This window comes from Penicillium vulpinum (assembly GCF_028829585.1).
Source record: "Penicillium vulpinum strain IBT 29486 chromosome Unknown utg000001l_segment0_segment0, whole genome shotgun sequence".
Taxonomy (NCBI): domain Eukaryota; kingdom Fungi; phylum Ascomycota; class Eurotiomycetes; order Eurotiales; family Aspergillaceae; genus Penicillium; species Penicillium vulpinum.
The window spans coordinates 3,404,325-3,420,380 of NW_026643241.1; the positions used below are offsets into that span (position 1 = coordinate 3,404,325).

The window sequence follows — 16,056 nt, forward strand, 5'->3', positions numbered from 1 at the left end:
ATCTCAAAGTATAATTGAGCACACCTCTACGGAGTACCCCTAAGCTGGATACCAAACAAATATCACGCTCAGCAGTTTCGTTTCCCTGCTTTTCCCACGAAGATTAATCCGTCAATACTGGCAATGTCGAGCGGCACACAATTGGACACCAACCCCGGTGAGACCATGCGTCTGGCCGTAGAACGATTTCGCACCAAAATGGAGTCCTCAAATCGGCAGTTCATTCAAGACCGCATCAATGAGATCGAAGCTATGCATCTCTCGACCGAAAAAGAAAAATTGAGAATTATGTCTCGCTACTGGGATAACTTGGGAGATAAGGGTCAGAGTAACTGGAGTGATGATGCACCCAGAGACATGGTTCGGCAAGCTCGCGAGATGGCAAATGTCTCGCGATTACAAGACCTGAAGACCACATTTCATGAGCATATGGATGGGGTCAATCCGACGACGCTGGTGACAGATGAATGGCGCCAAATGTTTCTTGAGACCCTCGAAAGTGTGTGTAACAAAGCCGCTGAGAAATATGGGGATCATAACTTCCATATACCAATATGTGATGATCTGGGTCACTTCATCAAATACGCCAATGGTGTCCAAGATCCGGACTTCCGTCACTCGGGGATATGTCCGTGGAAGCCCGTGCCTTATATTGGAATCCGTCATTATGCATTTCCGGATCGCCCGAGTATCCGAGCACTGCCTCTTCCGGATATAGCGAAATCTCGAGACCAACTAAAGCGCTATCTTGAATACAGCCTGCTAGGTGAGGATTTTATTTACAGCACTTTCGACAAAGACTTAGAGGTGAAGGTCGGGCTTCACACTGGCTGCGGCTTGCGTCGAGGATACGATGAATGGTATAGCGCCTATGTCTATTGTCGTCGATACGAGGATGACCCTGATCCAAGTCACAAGGATTGGGCATGGCGGGTTGTCATTTTTCACGCTGGTGGCGCCAACCCAACCTTGTAAATAAGTATTTTCAGTTAAAAGGTATATAAATACACCCACTTACTATTTCTTATATAAATTTTAATGGTAAATTTAATAATTATTTATTAAGGCCACTCCCCTCTACGGCCGGAATCCAATATTTGATTCCATCGTCGAATTTTTGGATTGGTACAGTAGCTGGTTCGATCATTTGGATATGAGTCTGGTTCGCAAGCAGCTCTTATATGTGTACTGTGGTGGTCGAGACTTATCCAGTGATGACGACCAAGATTAGTTTTCGGGATTATTATACCGCGAGCGATAGTTCCCATTTAAAAAAGCATAGCCTACTAGTGTACTCCATATAAAAGTACCATGCAGCTTCAATTCCCTCGGAAGTGCCAAATTTCCACCAATGGGAATTTGGGTCGGCAATGTACATCTGCCGCCTCTACCGTAAACAATATTTCTCCATGACATGAATTTTACCCCGCAAAATTACTATGTATTTAGAGCATTGATAGTGCGGGGACTGTGAATCTGCGGAGGAGACTAATGCATCCAAGCAGCGCCACATTATGAGTTCAATCGTGCTTCCCGGCTGAACCGATTCTCGCTGAATTAGAATATCAGTTCACTGTATCAAACTTTATCATATATGGTTCTTAGAACTATTGAGTCAGGTCTTGTAGTATACTTTCTCTTCTGTAGCGAATTCTCAGAAGGATAAACGGCTAAAAACATGACATTGAACGAAAAGTCGTCCTTTGGTTATTGGTGCAATTTATATCATTCTATAAGCAATATATGTGTACATATACATGGCAATAGCTTTAGATACAGGACCAGGAGAACCAATCTTATAATCCCTCGCCCGATGCGTTCATCAACCTGCTTTCGACCCCCCACGCAGGCTTCCTTTATCCGTACCCCATCTCACAGCATAAAGAGATAGCAAGGACTCTTGGCATGCATAGAAACAGCAATAGCTTGGTCTAGGCAATGAATTGAGCTGACGACAGCCATATATGAAATGCGGGGAACTTTTCAAAGAGCGCCGTTAGAGAGGTCTTGGCTTTGGGCTGTTTATGATATGACAGGAAATAGTCAACTTGGAAGACAGGGCAATAGAATCATCAGTTCCTCTTTTAATGTGTCGTAAGGGTCATGTTCTTATTGCTTTCTACTATGCTGATATGATGTGCTCGATTGGGGGTCTCTGGAGGGTTGGGAACGAATTCCTTGGAGTGCATCAAAAACCACCCTTTTCGACAAGGATAAGTACGATTTTAGCCATATTCGAGCGCTTGAACTCTGTCTCCGCGCGCGGGGTTGATTTACAGGGCCATCGGCTGTATACGTGACTCGATTTGGAGAAAGTGCGTGTATAGATACTTCCATGGGCAAAAAGCACAGCTATATAAGGCGCGGCTGGAAGGTCTCGTCAAAATTTTGATTCTTCCCTCGACCACTTTCTTGACAACTATTCTCAATTCACTATTTTGTCAATATATTCAGAGTCATGACCATCCCAGACGAGGTTGATATCATCATCTGCGGTGGCGGTAGCTCGGGATGTGTCCCTGCGGGACGCCTCGCTAATCTCGATCCTAAGCTGTCTGTCTTGTTGATTGAGGCAGGCGAGGATAACTTGAACAACCAATGGTGAGGACCTTGAGGCTACCACTTTGAGAGAATGTATTCTCATCTCAAGCTAGGGTTTACCGGCCTGGTATATACCCGAACAACATGAAGCTTGATTCGAAGACGGCATCGTTTTATAAATCCAGGCCATCTGAGCATTTGGATGGTCGCCAGGCTATTGTTCCATGCGCCAACATTCTTGGAGGTGGCAGCTCTATCAACTTCATGGTAATTGACCGCTTATTTGACATTTTGATCCAGTGGCACTGAGCTAAATACATCGAAGATGTACACCAGAGCATCTGCATCCGATTACGACGACTTCCAAGCAAAGGGCTGGACAACTAAGGAACTTCTTCCATTGATGAGGAAGCACGAAACATACCAACGTGCGAGCAATAACCCGGAACTGCATGGCCACGAGGGACCTATCAAGGTCTCATTCGGAAACTATACGTACCCGATCAAGAATGACTTCCTTCGTGCTGTTGAAACGCAAGGAATTCCCTTCACTGATGACTTGCAAGATTTGAAGACTGCGTATGGGGTCCACAATATATATATTATCATTTTATGTTGCTAACAACGAGCCATAATGTTACAGCCACGGCGCAGAACACTGGTTGAAATGGATCAACCGCGACACAGGTAAGAAAAACACGCTAATTTTGCATCGGTATCATTACCTTTTTAATACTCGGTATTAGGACGACGAAGCGATGCAGCCCACGCCTATGTCCACAGCACCCGAGCCAGACATTCCAACCTCCACCTCCAATGCAATACCAAAGTCGAGAAGATAATTGTTGAAAACGGCCGTGCTGTTGGAGTCCTGACAGTTCCAACCAAGCCTCTCAGCGGCGGAGAACCAGTTCGCAGGATCTTCAAGGCCCGAAAGCAAATCATTCTCAGTTGCGGCACAATGAGTTCTCCACTTGTTCTCCAGCGGTCTGGCTTCGGTGACCCAGAGAAGCTGCGCCGGGCTGGTGTCAAGCCCCTGGTCAACCTGCCAGGTGTGGGCCGCAACTTCCAGGATCACTACCTTACTTTCTCCGTCTACCGCGCCAAGCCCGACGTTGAGTCTTTCGATGACTTCATTCGTGGAGATCCCAAAGTTCAGAAGAAGGTCTTCGATGAGTGGGATAAGAAGGGCACCGGTCCATTGGCCACTAACGGTATCGATGCCGGTGTCAAGATTCGTCCTACCGAGGAAGAGCTAGGAGATATGAAGAAGTGGCCGACCCCAGACTTTACAGAGGGGTATGAGTCGTACTTCCGGAACAAGCCTGATAAGCCTGTCATGCATTACTCTATCATTTCTGGGTAAGGATTTCATCTGCTTTGTTTTAGATGTCACGACGCTAACCCACGAATAGCTGGTTCGGAGACCATATGCACATGCCCCCTGGCAAATTCTTTACAATGTTCCACTTCCTGGTATGATACAAAATTACTAATTCTAATTCTCTAGTGCTAACAAGATATTAGGAATACCCCTTCTCACGTGGACACACCCACATCCAGTCGGCCGACCCTTACGAAGTCCCAGACTTTGACGCGGGCTTCATGAATGACAAACGCGATATGGCCCCTCTGGTCTGGGGATATATCAAGTCACGCGAGACTGCCCGACGCATGAGCTCGTACGCTGGAGAGGTCACTGCCATGCATCCTCAGTTCGCCTTCAACTCACCAGCACGGGCGCAAGATATGGATTTGGCCACCACCAAGGCATATGCCGGCACGAACCATATCTCTGCCGGTATCCAACACGGTATGTTCTAATTCTTTCCTGTCGAGTTATCCTGTCCTAATAAAATTATTATAGGCTCTTGGACCACTCCATTGGAACCTGGAAAGCAGTCTTCGGCTTCAACCCTCAACTCCAATGCACATGAAGCTCGTGATACTATGGAGTACAGTGCTGAAGATGTCAAGCACATTGAGAAGTGGGGTAAGTACAGAACATGGAATTGGAAATCCCTCGGATCATAGAAGCTAACACTCTTACTTCAGTTTCCCGTCACGTCGAGACAACCTGGCACTGCCTTGGCACATGTAGCATGGCTCCACGAGAGGGCAACTCCATCGCACCCCATGGAGGTGTTGTTGATGAGCGCCTCAATGTCCACGGTGTCAAGGGCCTTAAGGTTTGCGACTTGTCCATCTGCCCTGACAATGTTGGCTGCAACACTTTCAGCGTGAGTTTTCCCTTGCTTGGTTTTCTGGGGTTTTGTCAAATACTGATTATTATAACCGATAGACTGCCCTCCTTATCGGCGAAAAGTGCGCAATGTTGGTTGCAGAGGACCTTGGCTACTCTGGAGCCGATTTGGATATGAAGGTCCCTAATTACCATGCTCCATCCGAATTCGCCAATCTTTCTCGCCTCTGAGTCTCTTTTTGATGTGAAATGAACAAATTGTTCTGTGATATTCAGTTCCTGTTAGCATAGCCACGCAAATGAACAGTCAATTTCAAACAGAAGGCGAACGAAGAACATTTCGTAGTCATAGAGGTTAGCATAGGTAAAATGGAAATCCCAAATTTGAAGGGATTTAGAGCTGCAAATGGATAAATATCACTATAATCACCTGCTTGATAGTTGAATATAAATATATGATACTATGAAACAAATGGAGAGGGAATAAGTGTAACAATAGTACTACTTTATACTCTAGCATTCTACGTAATCAGATATATATAAGCGGCCGCTTTAGTTGCGTTCCCATGTTATTTCATCCGAAGTACTGGAAAGATTATTCTTCCTACTCCCCAGCCCTATTGTGATTTCTGTTTTTCGTGATCGATGTTGGGATCGGGGATCTACATTCACCAAACCTTTGGATGATCTGAGCAAGGTTCCTATAAGCCCATGCTGATATTTACTTAGTGAGCCTAAATCCTCATAAAAGCGGCAGCTCAGATAAGAAAGCCCAAGGTAAGACCAGCACGTTATTTGCCTTCGGACGAACCTCCGGATGCAATATAAATCGACTTGACACACGTACACGTTAAACCCAATTGGGAAAGTTTTTGGGCACGGCAATATTGACCCGCTCAACAACACCGAGACATCCGTGGATGGTACCCGATAAGACTAGCCGAATCAGTCCCATGGGCCAGCCTCTACCCCGCGATCGTCTAACCATAAACATAGTTAGTTCCAAGCTTACATAGTACATGCGCCTTCCTAGTGGGTATATATGGATGTGGCCATTAGGACCATGATAACAGTCCTGGACCTCGGGAGAAAATCGTAGATAAGTGACCATATCTAACGGTTTCCTGATTAAACCGGGCTAAAAAGATAAATGGCCCAAATAATTTCCCTTACCGGACTAGAACAAAGCTTCTTCTCCAGGATCATGTAGTGGGGAAACGGTATAAAGACCAATGCTACATACCCACGGAATGAATCTATAACCCAGCCAGTGTCTTTTCAATTCCAAATCGGGGCAAACAATGGAGAAGAACACAGAGAAGAATATGGCGCAACAAGACCTCCGCATAGGCTCATGCGAAAATCTCGAAAAGCATGGGCTAGGCACATACCAAGATGAGCAGCTGTACCAATTGGGATACACGCCTCAGCTGCGCCGCACGCGCAAGCTGTCGAGCATGCTGTTCATGTCCCTGTCGATTGCCTCTATTCCTTATGGTGTCGGTAGCGCCCTGATCAATGCCGTATATGGCGGCGGCCAACTCTCTCTCTTCATTGGACTCCTAGTCGTGTTGGCACTGGATACCTGCGTTGCCCTATCTCTCTCAGAACTCGCCTCACGATACCCTACCTCATCCGGTATCTACCACTGGTCATTCCGCCTCCTAAAGACTAGCGGGAGCAGAAAGTTGGTCTCATTTGTCACGGGCTGGATCTGGCTCATTGGAAACTGGACCATATCGCTTTCTGTAAATTTCGGAATCGCTTCTCTCATCGTTGCAACTGTATCCATCTTCTATCCCGCCTGGACAGCCTCTTCCTGGCAACTCCTTCTCATCTTCTACGCTATCTGTCTGGTGGTTTTCATGATATGCTTTTTCGCCGACCATCTCCTTCCTCTCATCGACACTCTCTCCGCAGCGTTTTCGGTCGTCACATGCATCACACTCGCCATAACGCTCCTCGTCCTTGCAAAGACCGGTCGTCATGATGCCTACACAGGCTTCGTTGGATATGACCCCAGCTATTCCGGCTGGGAGGAGAACTTCACCTTCTTCATCGGTTTGCTACCACCAGCCTACGCATTCTCCGCACTAGGAATGGTGACATCGATGGCAGAAGAATGTACAGACCCCGAAGTCCAGATTCCCACAGCGATCAGCCTGGTACCCGTTGTCGCCGGTGCTGCAGCACTGGTATTCACCGTACCAATTTGCTTCACGCTCCCACCACTAGCGGACATCATTGACGCGCCATACGGCCAAGCCCTACCATATATCATCCACGTGGTGACAGGCTCACCTGCAGCCTCAATTGTCCTCATGATCCTCGTTTTATTCGTCGCCCTTTTCTGCTCCATCAGCATCACAACCACAGCCGGGAGATGTACGTGGGCCTTCTCGCGTGACAATGCAATCCCCTTCTCGCACCTCTGGTCCTCCACTGTCAGGGGCAGCCCGCTGGCAGCGCTATGCTTGGTTACTACTGTTGAGATGCTGCTGGGACTCACCTACCTCGGAAGCAGTAGTGCATTTACGGCTTTTGCATCTGTAGGTGTGATTGCATTGGCGGTGGCATATGCGATTCCCATCGCGATCAGTTTCTTCGTTGATCACCGCGTGGAGATTAGCCAGTCGCGCTGGAAGCTGAACCCTCTCATTGGGAAGGCAGCGAATGTTCTTGCGCTATTGTGGATTGCTTTCCAAGTTATTCTGTTCAGCATGCCTGTCACACTACCGGTCACTAGTGAAACTATGACCTATGCGTCGGTTGTATTCGTGGGCTGTGTTGCTTTAAGTATGGCTTGGTATATGTTCCATGGGCGGAGATGTAAGAATTCACCCCCCTCAACGCGAAGATAAGAAAACTAACTTGAATACAGATTTCAAAGGGCCTCTAGAAGAAGCTGAGCATTCTTAATTTAGGATTGGATTTTTATATAGCGTGTTATTTACTTTGCTTTCACATAGCCACAGGAATTATCGATTATATTTCTATCACTACATAATACTACTTCATAAACGTAATCAAAGATAGTCATGCCGAAGCTATGGCTGTTATATACAACCTATAGGCCGGACCCGTAAATGTTTTTTTTTTTTCAACCCCACAACGGTGGGCCAAGAATATGACAGCATCTCCCACGGTTGCCCGTATTGGGAAAGTCAGGGAGACCTCGGGAAGGAGCGAGATACGAGAGATCCCGATGGCCGAATTGCGGGGAAGACTGTTGAATGTAGCCCTATCCATGGTACTCAAGCATGGATCCCCATAATGTATGAGACCCCACGTCTCTTATCTGTATACCTAAACGGGCTTATCTGGATACCTAAGAGGGTGGGCATCAACCTACTTGGTCGGAGTGGTCAGAAAATTTACCAGAATAGGTTTAGTGGGTTTAGCATCCTCTAGAGTGCCGATCTAGCTAGGACATAGAGCAATGTATATGCATACTTTATTTAAACCTGCACCCCATCAGCTATACTAGAAGTGTAGTGTTTTACAATCAGAACTCAACATTGCATGAAACAATGATTCCCACTGACATCTCCCTTCCATCGGGTGTCTTTCCCTTCCTAGGGCTACTCGTGTCCATCCTCACATGGCTAATAGTGAAATGGCCAATTCACCGTAAATCCAGTTCTCTTCAGATACAACAACTGGAGAAGAAAGAACCATTATTCATCAAGCCACTTCCCAGTCCTCATCCCGATGATCCAACTTCCGACTCTCCCAAAATGTATCGCCCCTTCCGACATGGACCCAACTTCGTTACCATGGGAATTCGCAAACTGCACTGGGATAACTGGATCGAAATGGATTCCTATTTTCTTCGATACCATGATATGAAAGCAGCGGAATTGAAAAAGGATTTTAAAGAACACGTCAAATATGTTGATAATCCTGTCACGAAAGATGCTTGTTTTGAGCTCTATGAGGAATTGGTCCGTCATCTGACACATCGTTATCCCAAGACCTTTCGTTTGGAAGGAGGGAAAGTCCATAACAGTCTTACTGGAGAAGCCTTTGCATTCCCAGCGGGTATGTTCAAATTTTTTCGCTCCTGTCAAGAGAGTTTTCGCTGACACAGGTTATAGCAACACCCGATGAGGCTCTCGCAACATCAGCTCTGCTAGTTCAGGATGATCTAGTGCTGATGATGAAGAATGATGGTATGTCCTTCTTTGCTTGAAAATTCACAATGCATAATCCTTAACGCAAACACAACATAGACGGAGAATATCATCTCGACGCAGCTGCCGTCTGCCTCCCAGGCTTCTGGCGCCTTAAGGAGAAATTCCGCATGTCCCTAGATACACTTCACTTCGAAGCCGGCGTTCCTCATTATGCGGCAAAACTACAAAGATCCATGAATAAGTTTATGTTGAGACTTACTCCGGACAAGCCAGTTGAGAGAAATAATGTATGTTCGATTCGGTTCCTCCATCATTAACCAAAGAAGATATAGTTCTAACAGAAACTACAGTTCTTCATCCAACTCGACGACGGACTCCACTGGTCCCACCGCATGGGTGACCAACAAGGAACAGAAGTTGCCTGTTCGTTCCCCTCCCCGTTCCCTTTCTCTATGGATAAAGCAAATTCTAACGATTCTACTTACCAGCATGGGCCACTGCCAACGCCAAAGGTCTGACCATTGAAGAGATCCACTTCCGCTCAGAGCGACAGACACTACGTCGGCTGCCTCGTTCAGGGGCAATTTTATTTACGATTCGCACATATTTCGAACCGGTGACGAAAGTAGCTCAGGAGCCTTATATTCCCGGTCGTTTGGCGGAGGCTATTCGGAATTGGGATGAGACTGTTTCTTACTATAAAGGCAAGTCCAGTTGGGATAAGACCCTGATGCCGTATCTAGATGAGCAGGATCAGTTACAGAAGGAGCGCGGACTTATGGAAGGCACTGAGGGGGAATTCCCTTACTAAATCTCGGTTATTGGGCTTTGACTTTTGGAATCGAGGGAGTGAGGCGAACTTTTGTACATAGCTAGAAACTAGTTGCCCAGTTGAAAACCCTAAAATACAAACTGAGTGGGTAGTGACATATTAGGTATATCTACTGAAATTGGCCATATGTTGGAGTGCAAAATATGCTCTCGTGGACTCGAACTTATAGACTCATCTGTCTACCCAGGTGACTTTGTACATAAATTTCTTCGAGGCCTAGATACCATATACTGCCTTTCAAGAAATATGGTAACATGATAGGTTACATACTCAGATCTAAAGATATATGAAGCTCCCTCCAAAGAATAGAACCTTCTTCCTTCTAACTAACCCAACCCAGCCAACCAACCAACTAGCCTGTCACTTCGACTCCAGAGCTACACGCTCTCCACTCTAAACACAGATTCGGAGGTCGAGGGAAGAGATCCATTCATTCGGTGTTTCGCATGGCGATTTCCACCTGCCTAATTTGTTATGGAATGTTGAGTTGCAGCGAGTTTTGATTATTGAATTTCATAGGTCGAGGTTGAGTCGTCGGTTGATGACCAGGCATAGGAATCCACACGTACAAGACATCCCGTGTGCAGTTATCCCTACTTAGGTAGAAAAACAGAAAGCATGTATGACAAATAGAAGTACATGTAGATAGTTATCCATAGATGATCATTGCTGCTTAATATACATCGAGATTTGAAAAATGCTTCCGGTAGTCATTTTGGGACACTATTGTACACTTTATTACTCACATATAATACTCTCTACTACTTCTGCTCAGTCTCGGTCTTCTCAGCCACCTGCTCAGGTTCCTTCACCTCAGGAATAGGCTCGGCCTCTTTCGGCTCAGAGACCTTTCCAAGCTCATTCACCTCCAGCACATCTCTCACTTCTCTCACACCGGTATTCTGAGCACCCGTACGTTTATTGTTGGGAGATCTCTTCTCCATCTTCTTCTGCTGTTGACGCAGGTGCTCCTCGGGGCTCAAGACCTTGCGCTTAGCAAAGCTGACAGTAAGCTTGCGGCCGTAAGGCGCCTTGCGGGAGAGAACCTCCTTGGCGTTGGAGGCGCTGGCCAGGTCCTTGAAGTCGATGTGTCCAAATCCACGGGGCAATCCTGTGCGACGGTCGACGGGGATACGGACATCGGTGACACCTGGGACATCATCGAACAAATCCTGCAGATCCTGGTCGGTCAATTCGTAGGGGACGTTGCCAAGGTAGAGGGTCTTGCTGGGCTTGTTGTCGGCCATGGATCTGTATGTGGTGTTGGAGAACTGCACCACCACCTCGCGGCCTTCCATAATGCCTCCGTGCTGTTGCGTGATTGCTTGCGTAGCTTCCTCGACAGTGCTGAAGGTAACGTAGCCGAAACTACGAGGGAGACTGAGTCAGTATCTGTGTGGGACTTGGGCTGCATTGCCGAATGTCGGCTTTGAGGACTCACCCTTTGCTCAACCCGCGGGCATCGTGCACGATCAGTGCGTTCTCTACGACACCGTACTTCTCAAACTGTTTGCGTAGATCCTCGGCAGTCACGTCGAAGAAGAGGTTGCCGACGTACAGGGTGGTCTTCGGTACAGGGCCTTCGCTCATGTACTGACGACGGCGCTCGGTTCTCTCCAGGCGGACTTGGTCCGGGGATGTTTTCGGTGCGACAGACTCAACATATTTAACGGGAATTCGTGGCCCACTTTCATTGGTAGAGTTCAACCGTGTCTGTGTGATGGCTGGGTAGGCGAACCACGAAGCGGCGAGCATCGGAGTGGGACATGTTGAGCGTAGCACTGCGCTAGAGGTGATGATCGATGAACGCGAGGCGGCTGGGGACAATTGAAGCCGAGAAACGGCTCGGCGGAAGCAATGCCTATGAGAGAATTGTTTAGCAAATTGACAATCTTCAAATGCGGCATGCATCAGCAAGGGCAGAGATCGAGAGAGTATAGGAACTCGAACTCGGACTCGGACTCGAACAATTCATTCGGTATCACTCACATCTTAAAAATTAAAACAACACAAGATGTGTTGATCTTGTATTTTAATAATATGTTGGCTGGAGAGGAACTACGCAAAGCCAGATAACTTTTTCCCTAGTAGATAAGTCCCTGCACGTGACCTATGTTACGCCAATGATAACGAAGTAGATCAAAGCAATAAACAGAATTATGGGGCTGGATAGTTTAGATAGAAAGTCTTCAGGATTCAAGTAAATATGAAACACGAATAAGACGTTATCTGATAAGTTAGAGTGGAAATATGATATAGTAGCCTCCTGATATGATACATTGACCAACTCCAACACCAACATATTCTCCCCCTCAAAGACAACAGCTTTTATCAAATTCCGTGAAATTCCCCACTAGAATAGCGATCATCGCCGCCCTCACGCATATATGTCCATCCAGCAAAGAGAAGTAGAACTTCAATCATTACCTCACGTCATCCGACCAACGAACCTTACATTTCCAGGTATCAAAAACAGCCAGCGCAAAGCAGTTTCTGGCAAAAATGGGAAGAATAAATCAGGCATTATACCAATACATTTCGTTCATAGAGAGCCCTGACCTCTACCGTTATTGGGTTGAGGCATTTGTGTCGTGCCGTATCCTGGTACTGGCACACCATTATCCGGACTGTTGGTGGATCCTGAGAACATTGTCGATGGCCGCAGAACACCGCTCGTCGATGGTACCTGCCCTGAGCTTAGGGGACTAGACACGGAAGGCTGTGACATGCCTCCAGACTGTAGAGGCATTTGGCGTTGTGCATCAATCATAGGCCAGAATTGATTTGTCGCGTCGAGAGTTGGGTTTTGGATATATGTGTCCCAGGCATCCTAATATCAACATGTTAGCATTGAAACCCAGGTCCCAAAGAAAAAGAAACTAACCCAATCCAAATTAGCTTGCATGTCCGGCATCTGCGCGAACATGCTGCTAAAGGGCGAAAGCACACCCGGCATTTCGGCCGAGGCGCCCACACCACCTACTCCTGTTCCCATTTGCAAATCTCCCATTTTGAACATGGGATCAGCAAACTGCGGCAGGCCAGAGTTCATCGGGCTCATTCCACTGCTCAGAAGACCGAGGGTCATGGCAGCATTCTGCTTCTCGTCGTGTGGCTCAAATGAAGCAGCTCCAGCGCTATTTTCAAGACCTGGGACCGGCATCTGCAGTTTGCTGAGCATCACACCAAGAACGGTGGATGCTTTCCATGCTTCCATGCTCTCATCACGCAACTCATCCCAAATAGTTTTCGAGAGTTGTATCGCAGTAATCATTTCATCGCGCCGCTCTCGGCCCCATGTGTACGTGTCTCCCGATGGCCGACCGGTCCCCTGGAATGACAGGCCTTGGTATAGGTCGAGAGCAACAATGGTTGCGGCGAGTAAGAAGTCGGCTGAACTTAGGGAAGTTGTTCGGCTCTGGCGACTACGTAGACGTCCGTTGCGCGTTTCCGAGTGCATAATTTTCTGGACTTCCAATAATTCCATTGCCGAGTCGATACATGTCCTTCGAGAATAGGTGAAACGAGGATTTTCTCGAGCGCGAGGCAGGTACGGGCGGTGGAGCACACACTGAGCTTTGTTGTACACGGCCATTACCTTCAACAAACGGTTAGTATTGATACAAATTGCGGTGACTTCGAGGCAACTTACGGCAAACCGTGACATGATAATATTAATAGGATCCAACTGGCACTCCTCCATAGGCCGAATATGCAAGTGATCAGGTATCAAATCTCTTGCCTGTCGGAGTTCCGCGTCAATTTCCATCACTTTTTCGTACGGAGCCGGCGAGACAGCAGAGCTTTGTTCAACAACACGACTGAATGAGTACGACAGGCGTGCTTTAGCAATCAGATACGCGATTGGTGTTGGCTCGTTCAATTGACGAGGTGGTGGGAGTTCCTTGCAGTCTTCATCGAAATCATCATCGTACAAATTCCGTGGCAGTTCAGTGTCACTATCTGTACCCCGTATCATGGCCGGCAACCCGACCTGGTATGAGAATAGAATATCGGCTTGGCGCACAAATGTCCACACTCGCCGTCGAATCTCACCCTGGAAAGGTGTGATGTTCGGGAACATTTTGGAATCACGGTGATATCCCGATCGCATTGCTAAGCGAGCAACAACGCCGGTCATAACCCAGATTGAAATATCCGCCTCTCGGGTCTGAGAGAAATCACCATGCAAGTGAAACACAAGCGCTTCAATCAAGAAGCGGTGAGGTTTTGTGTAGTCAGCCAATGTCAAACACTGTGCTACAGAATTCCGGAATCCCCCAGCCATGTCAATGGACTTGCCCCGGAATTCAGGTGGCTCATCGCCTTCGCGGTGGTAAGACAGCATTGCCAATCTCATCATTGCAAAGAGCATGGCGATCCAGACAAGTTCGGTCGCCGCAGGATCATCCCAATGTTTATTATACTAGCAGAATCAGAGTCAGAATCTTGGACACACGGTGAACTTCTTCTATGGAAGCTTACCTGTGCTTGGAATGTGGGCCCATGGAGAACATCTGGATCAAGTCAGTATCCAAGTCACGGCTTGTGGAAATAGCAGATACTCACGGGTTGCAGGGTCATAACAATTGAAATAGCGAGCAACAAGAATGTCAGTTGTATACTTAGATGGCAGGCTAGCCATAATCTCGCTACGGCTCATCGGTTTAGTGACACCAAATAATAAAGTGGCGCCTGGTGCATCAGTAGTTGGTCGGGCCGCTTTGAGTTTCTCAACCTGCTCATCAACTTGCTTCTTGTGCGTTTGGAAGAAACTTCGCACTTCGGCGATCTATTCGGCGGGTTAGAAAGAGTCGGGTCTGGTCAAACCTCTCAAACTTACATCACTTAATACAGACGCCCAATGGGCTTCACTGATGTAATAAGACTTGTTATTTTCCATCTTCATGACACCAAACGACTTCGTCACCTGGTCCGTTTCGCTGTCTTCGGCGCCCTCCACGCCCTCCTCCTCGATATCGTAGTCATGGGAGAACTGAGCCGAGCCCGCACTACTATCACCGGAGATTGCTGCCATAGCAGCAGCCGGACCCTCAGACTGAGCGCCGTTTGTCATCAACGAAAGAACCAAGCCTTCTAACCGATCGATGCGGTTTTGCATATCATCTGGTGTGTTGGACGACTGCTGCGACGGGTTCTTCCTGCGCGAGTTGGTTTGCGCATAGTTGCATGACGCGGCGTCTCCTCGTTTGACACAATTTTCGCAGGGATTTGAACGATTGCATTTCAGCCTGGAGCTGTTAGAAACAAGAAATTTTAACCATGTCTTGAATGCTTACTTTCTGTGTCGACAAGGCCCACATGACAATGGGACCCTATTTCGTTTCCGGACGACTCTGTAATCTGGAGAATGGCCAGCACTCGAGGAGTTTGTAGAAGGAGGTGTCGGAGTCATTTTTGGGGGAGATGGTATGAGCACGTATGGTAATCGAATTGTTGCAATATCCTCAGTGAACCCGCAGCCACAGATGACGCAGTGGACGTCAAGCCAGCGATCTAACCGGGCGGGGCTCTCAAGCACGCTGTCGCCGTCTGCACAGTCCTAGGACCGAATCAAATATACCACTCAGTTGACCTGCTCATCCGAGAAAAAATCTTCGTAGTCTGATTCCAAGGCAGCCCGTGAATCTCTGCGCGGGGTTCCAAAATCTATTTTGTTCCCTTCCCTGGTCGTAGCAACGTATGCACAGTTTTGCGCAACGTCGATGCCAGAAGATCTGGTTCGTATTCGTTAGGCAACCGCGCCAGACCTGGAACTTAAAGATATGGTCGGGTCGATGTGGTTGGCAAGTATTTTGAGCGGTCAGGTATGTGATCTAGGCGGCGCAGTATCGCTAGACAAAATTCGGGGTAATGCGATGAGCGGATGTGCGTTGGCGAAGCTTGCGAAGGCTGAAGGAGGGGTCCACCGAAATAGCGTGTGGGTGGATAAGCGTGGTCGGGGGCCGAAATCAGACTCGGGACGCTAATGAAATATTTTGATCCAGGTTTCGCGATTCAAGGCTCATTCGAGTCAAGGATAACAACAAAGAGATGATCAGGAGAAAATGAAGCTGGGCCTGCAAGTGGAGGGCCCGACGAAATGATGATTAATCCGGTCCGATTTTGCTTATCGCCAGATGATCTCATATCAAAATTTAAAATTAAGCCCGTTGGGATACATAGCGGAAGAATATATCTTCAAGTGTTGAAATGGTCTATTGCCCCTTCGATACTCTGAAGGATAAGCGAGTCTCAGCCCTTTCTCAACCCCGATATCATGCCGGTCCATTCTCCTTTTTTAATATAACTAGGCTTCTTTTTCCTTGGCTTGATGCCAATTG

The 16,056-nt window shown here is 47.4% G+C and overlaps 5 protein-coding genes across 5 annotated transcripts; 4 read left to right on the forward strand and 1 right to left on the reverse strand.

Annotated features, from left to right (window-relative positions):
- Positions 1-123: 123 nt before the first annotated feature.
- On the forward strand, positions 124-975 carry N7479_001229 (uncharacterized protein; the record flags this gene model as incomplete). The annotated part of the gene is made up of 1 exon (XM_057248926.1): positions 124-975. One exon carries the CDS (start codon positions 124-126, stop codon positions 973-975), a length of 852 nt encoding a protein of 283 aa, XP_057113358.1.
- A 1,483-nt stretch (positions 976-2,458) lies between these two features.
- Positions 2,459-4,975, forward strand: N7479_001230 (GMC family oxidoreductase; the record flags this gene model as incomplete). The annotated part of the gene is made up of 10 exons (XM_057248927.1): positions 2,459-2,601; positions 2,655-2,808; positions 2,867-3,120; positions 3,185-3,228; positions 3,288-3,903; positions 3,957-4,017; positions 4,069-4,354; positions 4,409-4,534; positions 4,597-4,781; positions 4,844-4,975. 10 exons carry the CDS (start codon positions 2,459-2,461, stop codon positions 4,973-4,975), a joined length of 2,001 nt encoding a protein of 666 aa, XP_057113359.1.
- A 1,070-nt stretch (positions 4,976-6,045) lies between these two features.
- On the forward strand, positions 6,046-7,663 carry N7479_001231 (uncharacterized protein; the record flags this gene model as incomplete). The annotated part of the gene is made up of 2 exons (XM_057248928.1): positions 6,046-7,573; positions 7,626-7,663. The coding sequence occupies 2 exons, from the start codon at positions 6,046-6,048 to the stop codon at positions 7,661-7,663; spliced, it is 1,566 nt and encodes a 521-aa protein (XP_057113360.1).
- Positions 7,664-8,274: 611 nt separating this feature from the next.
- On the forward strand, positions 8,275-9,691 carry N7479_001232 (heme-dependent oxidative N-demethylase family protein; the record flags this gene model as incomplete). Its single annotated transcript, XM_057248929.1, has 5 exons — positions 8,275-8,785; positions 8,842-8,916; positions 8,977-9,167; positions 9,231-9,303; positions 9,369-9,691. The coding sequence occupies 5 exons, from the start codon at positions 8,275-8,277 to the stop codon at positions 9,689-9,691; spliced, it is 1,173 nt and encodes a 390-aa protein (XP_057113361.1).
- A 782-nt stretch (positions 9,692-10,473) lies between these two features.
- N7479_001233 (uncharacterized protein) lies at positions 10,474-15,128 on the reverse strand (the record flags this gene model as incomplete). The annotated part of the gene is made up of 10 exons (XM_057248930.1): positions 10,474-11,080; positions 11,154-11,573; positions 11,702-11,759; positions 12,272-12,542; positions 12,597-13,310; positions 13,365-14,138; positions 14,198-14,229; positions 14,282-14,504; positions 14,556-14,964; positions 15,013-15,128. 10 exons carry the CDS (start codon positions 15,126-15,128, stop codon positions 10,474-10,476), a joined length of 3,624 nt encoding a protein of 1,207 aa, XP_057113362.1.
- Between the last annotated feature and the right edge of the window lie 928 nt (positions 15,129-16,056).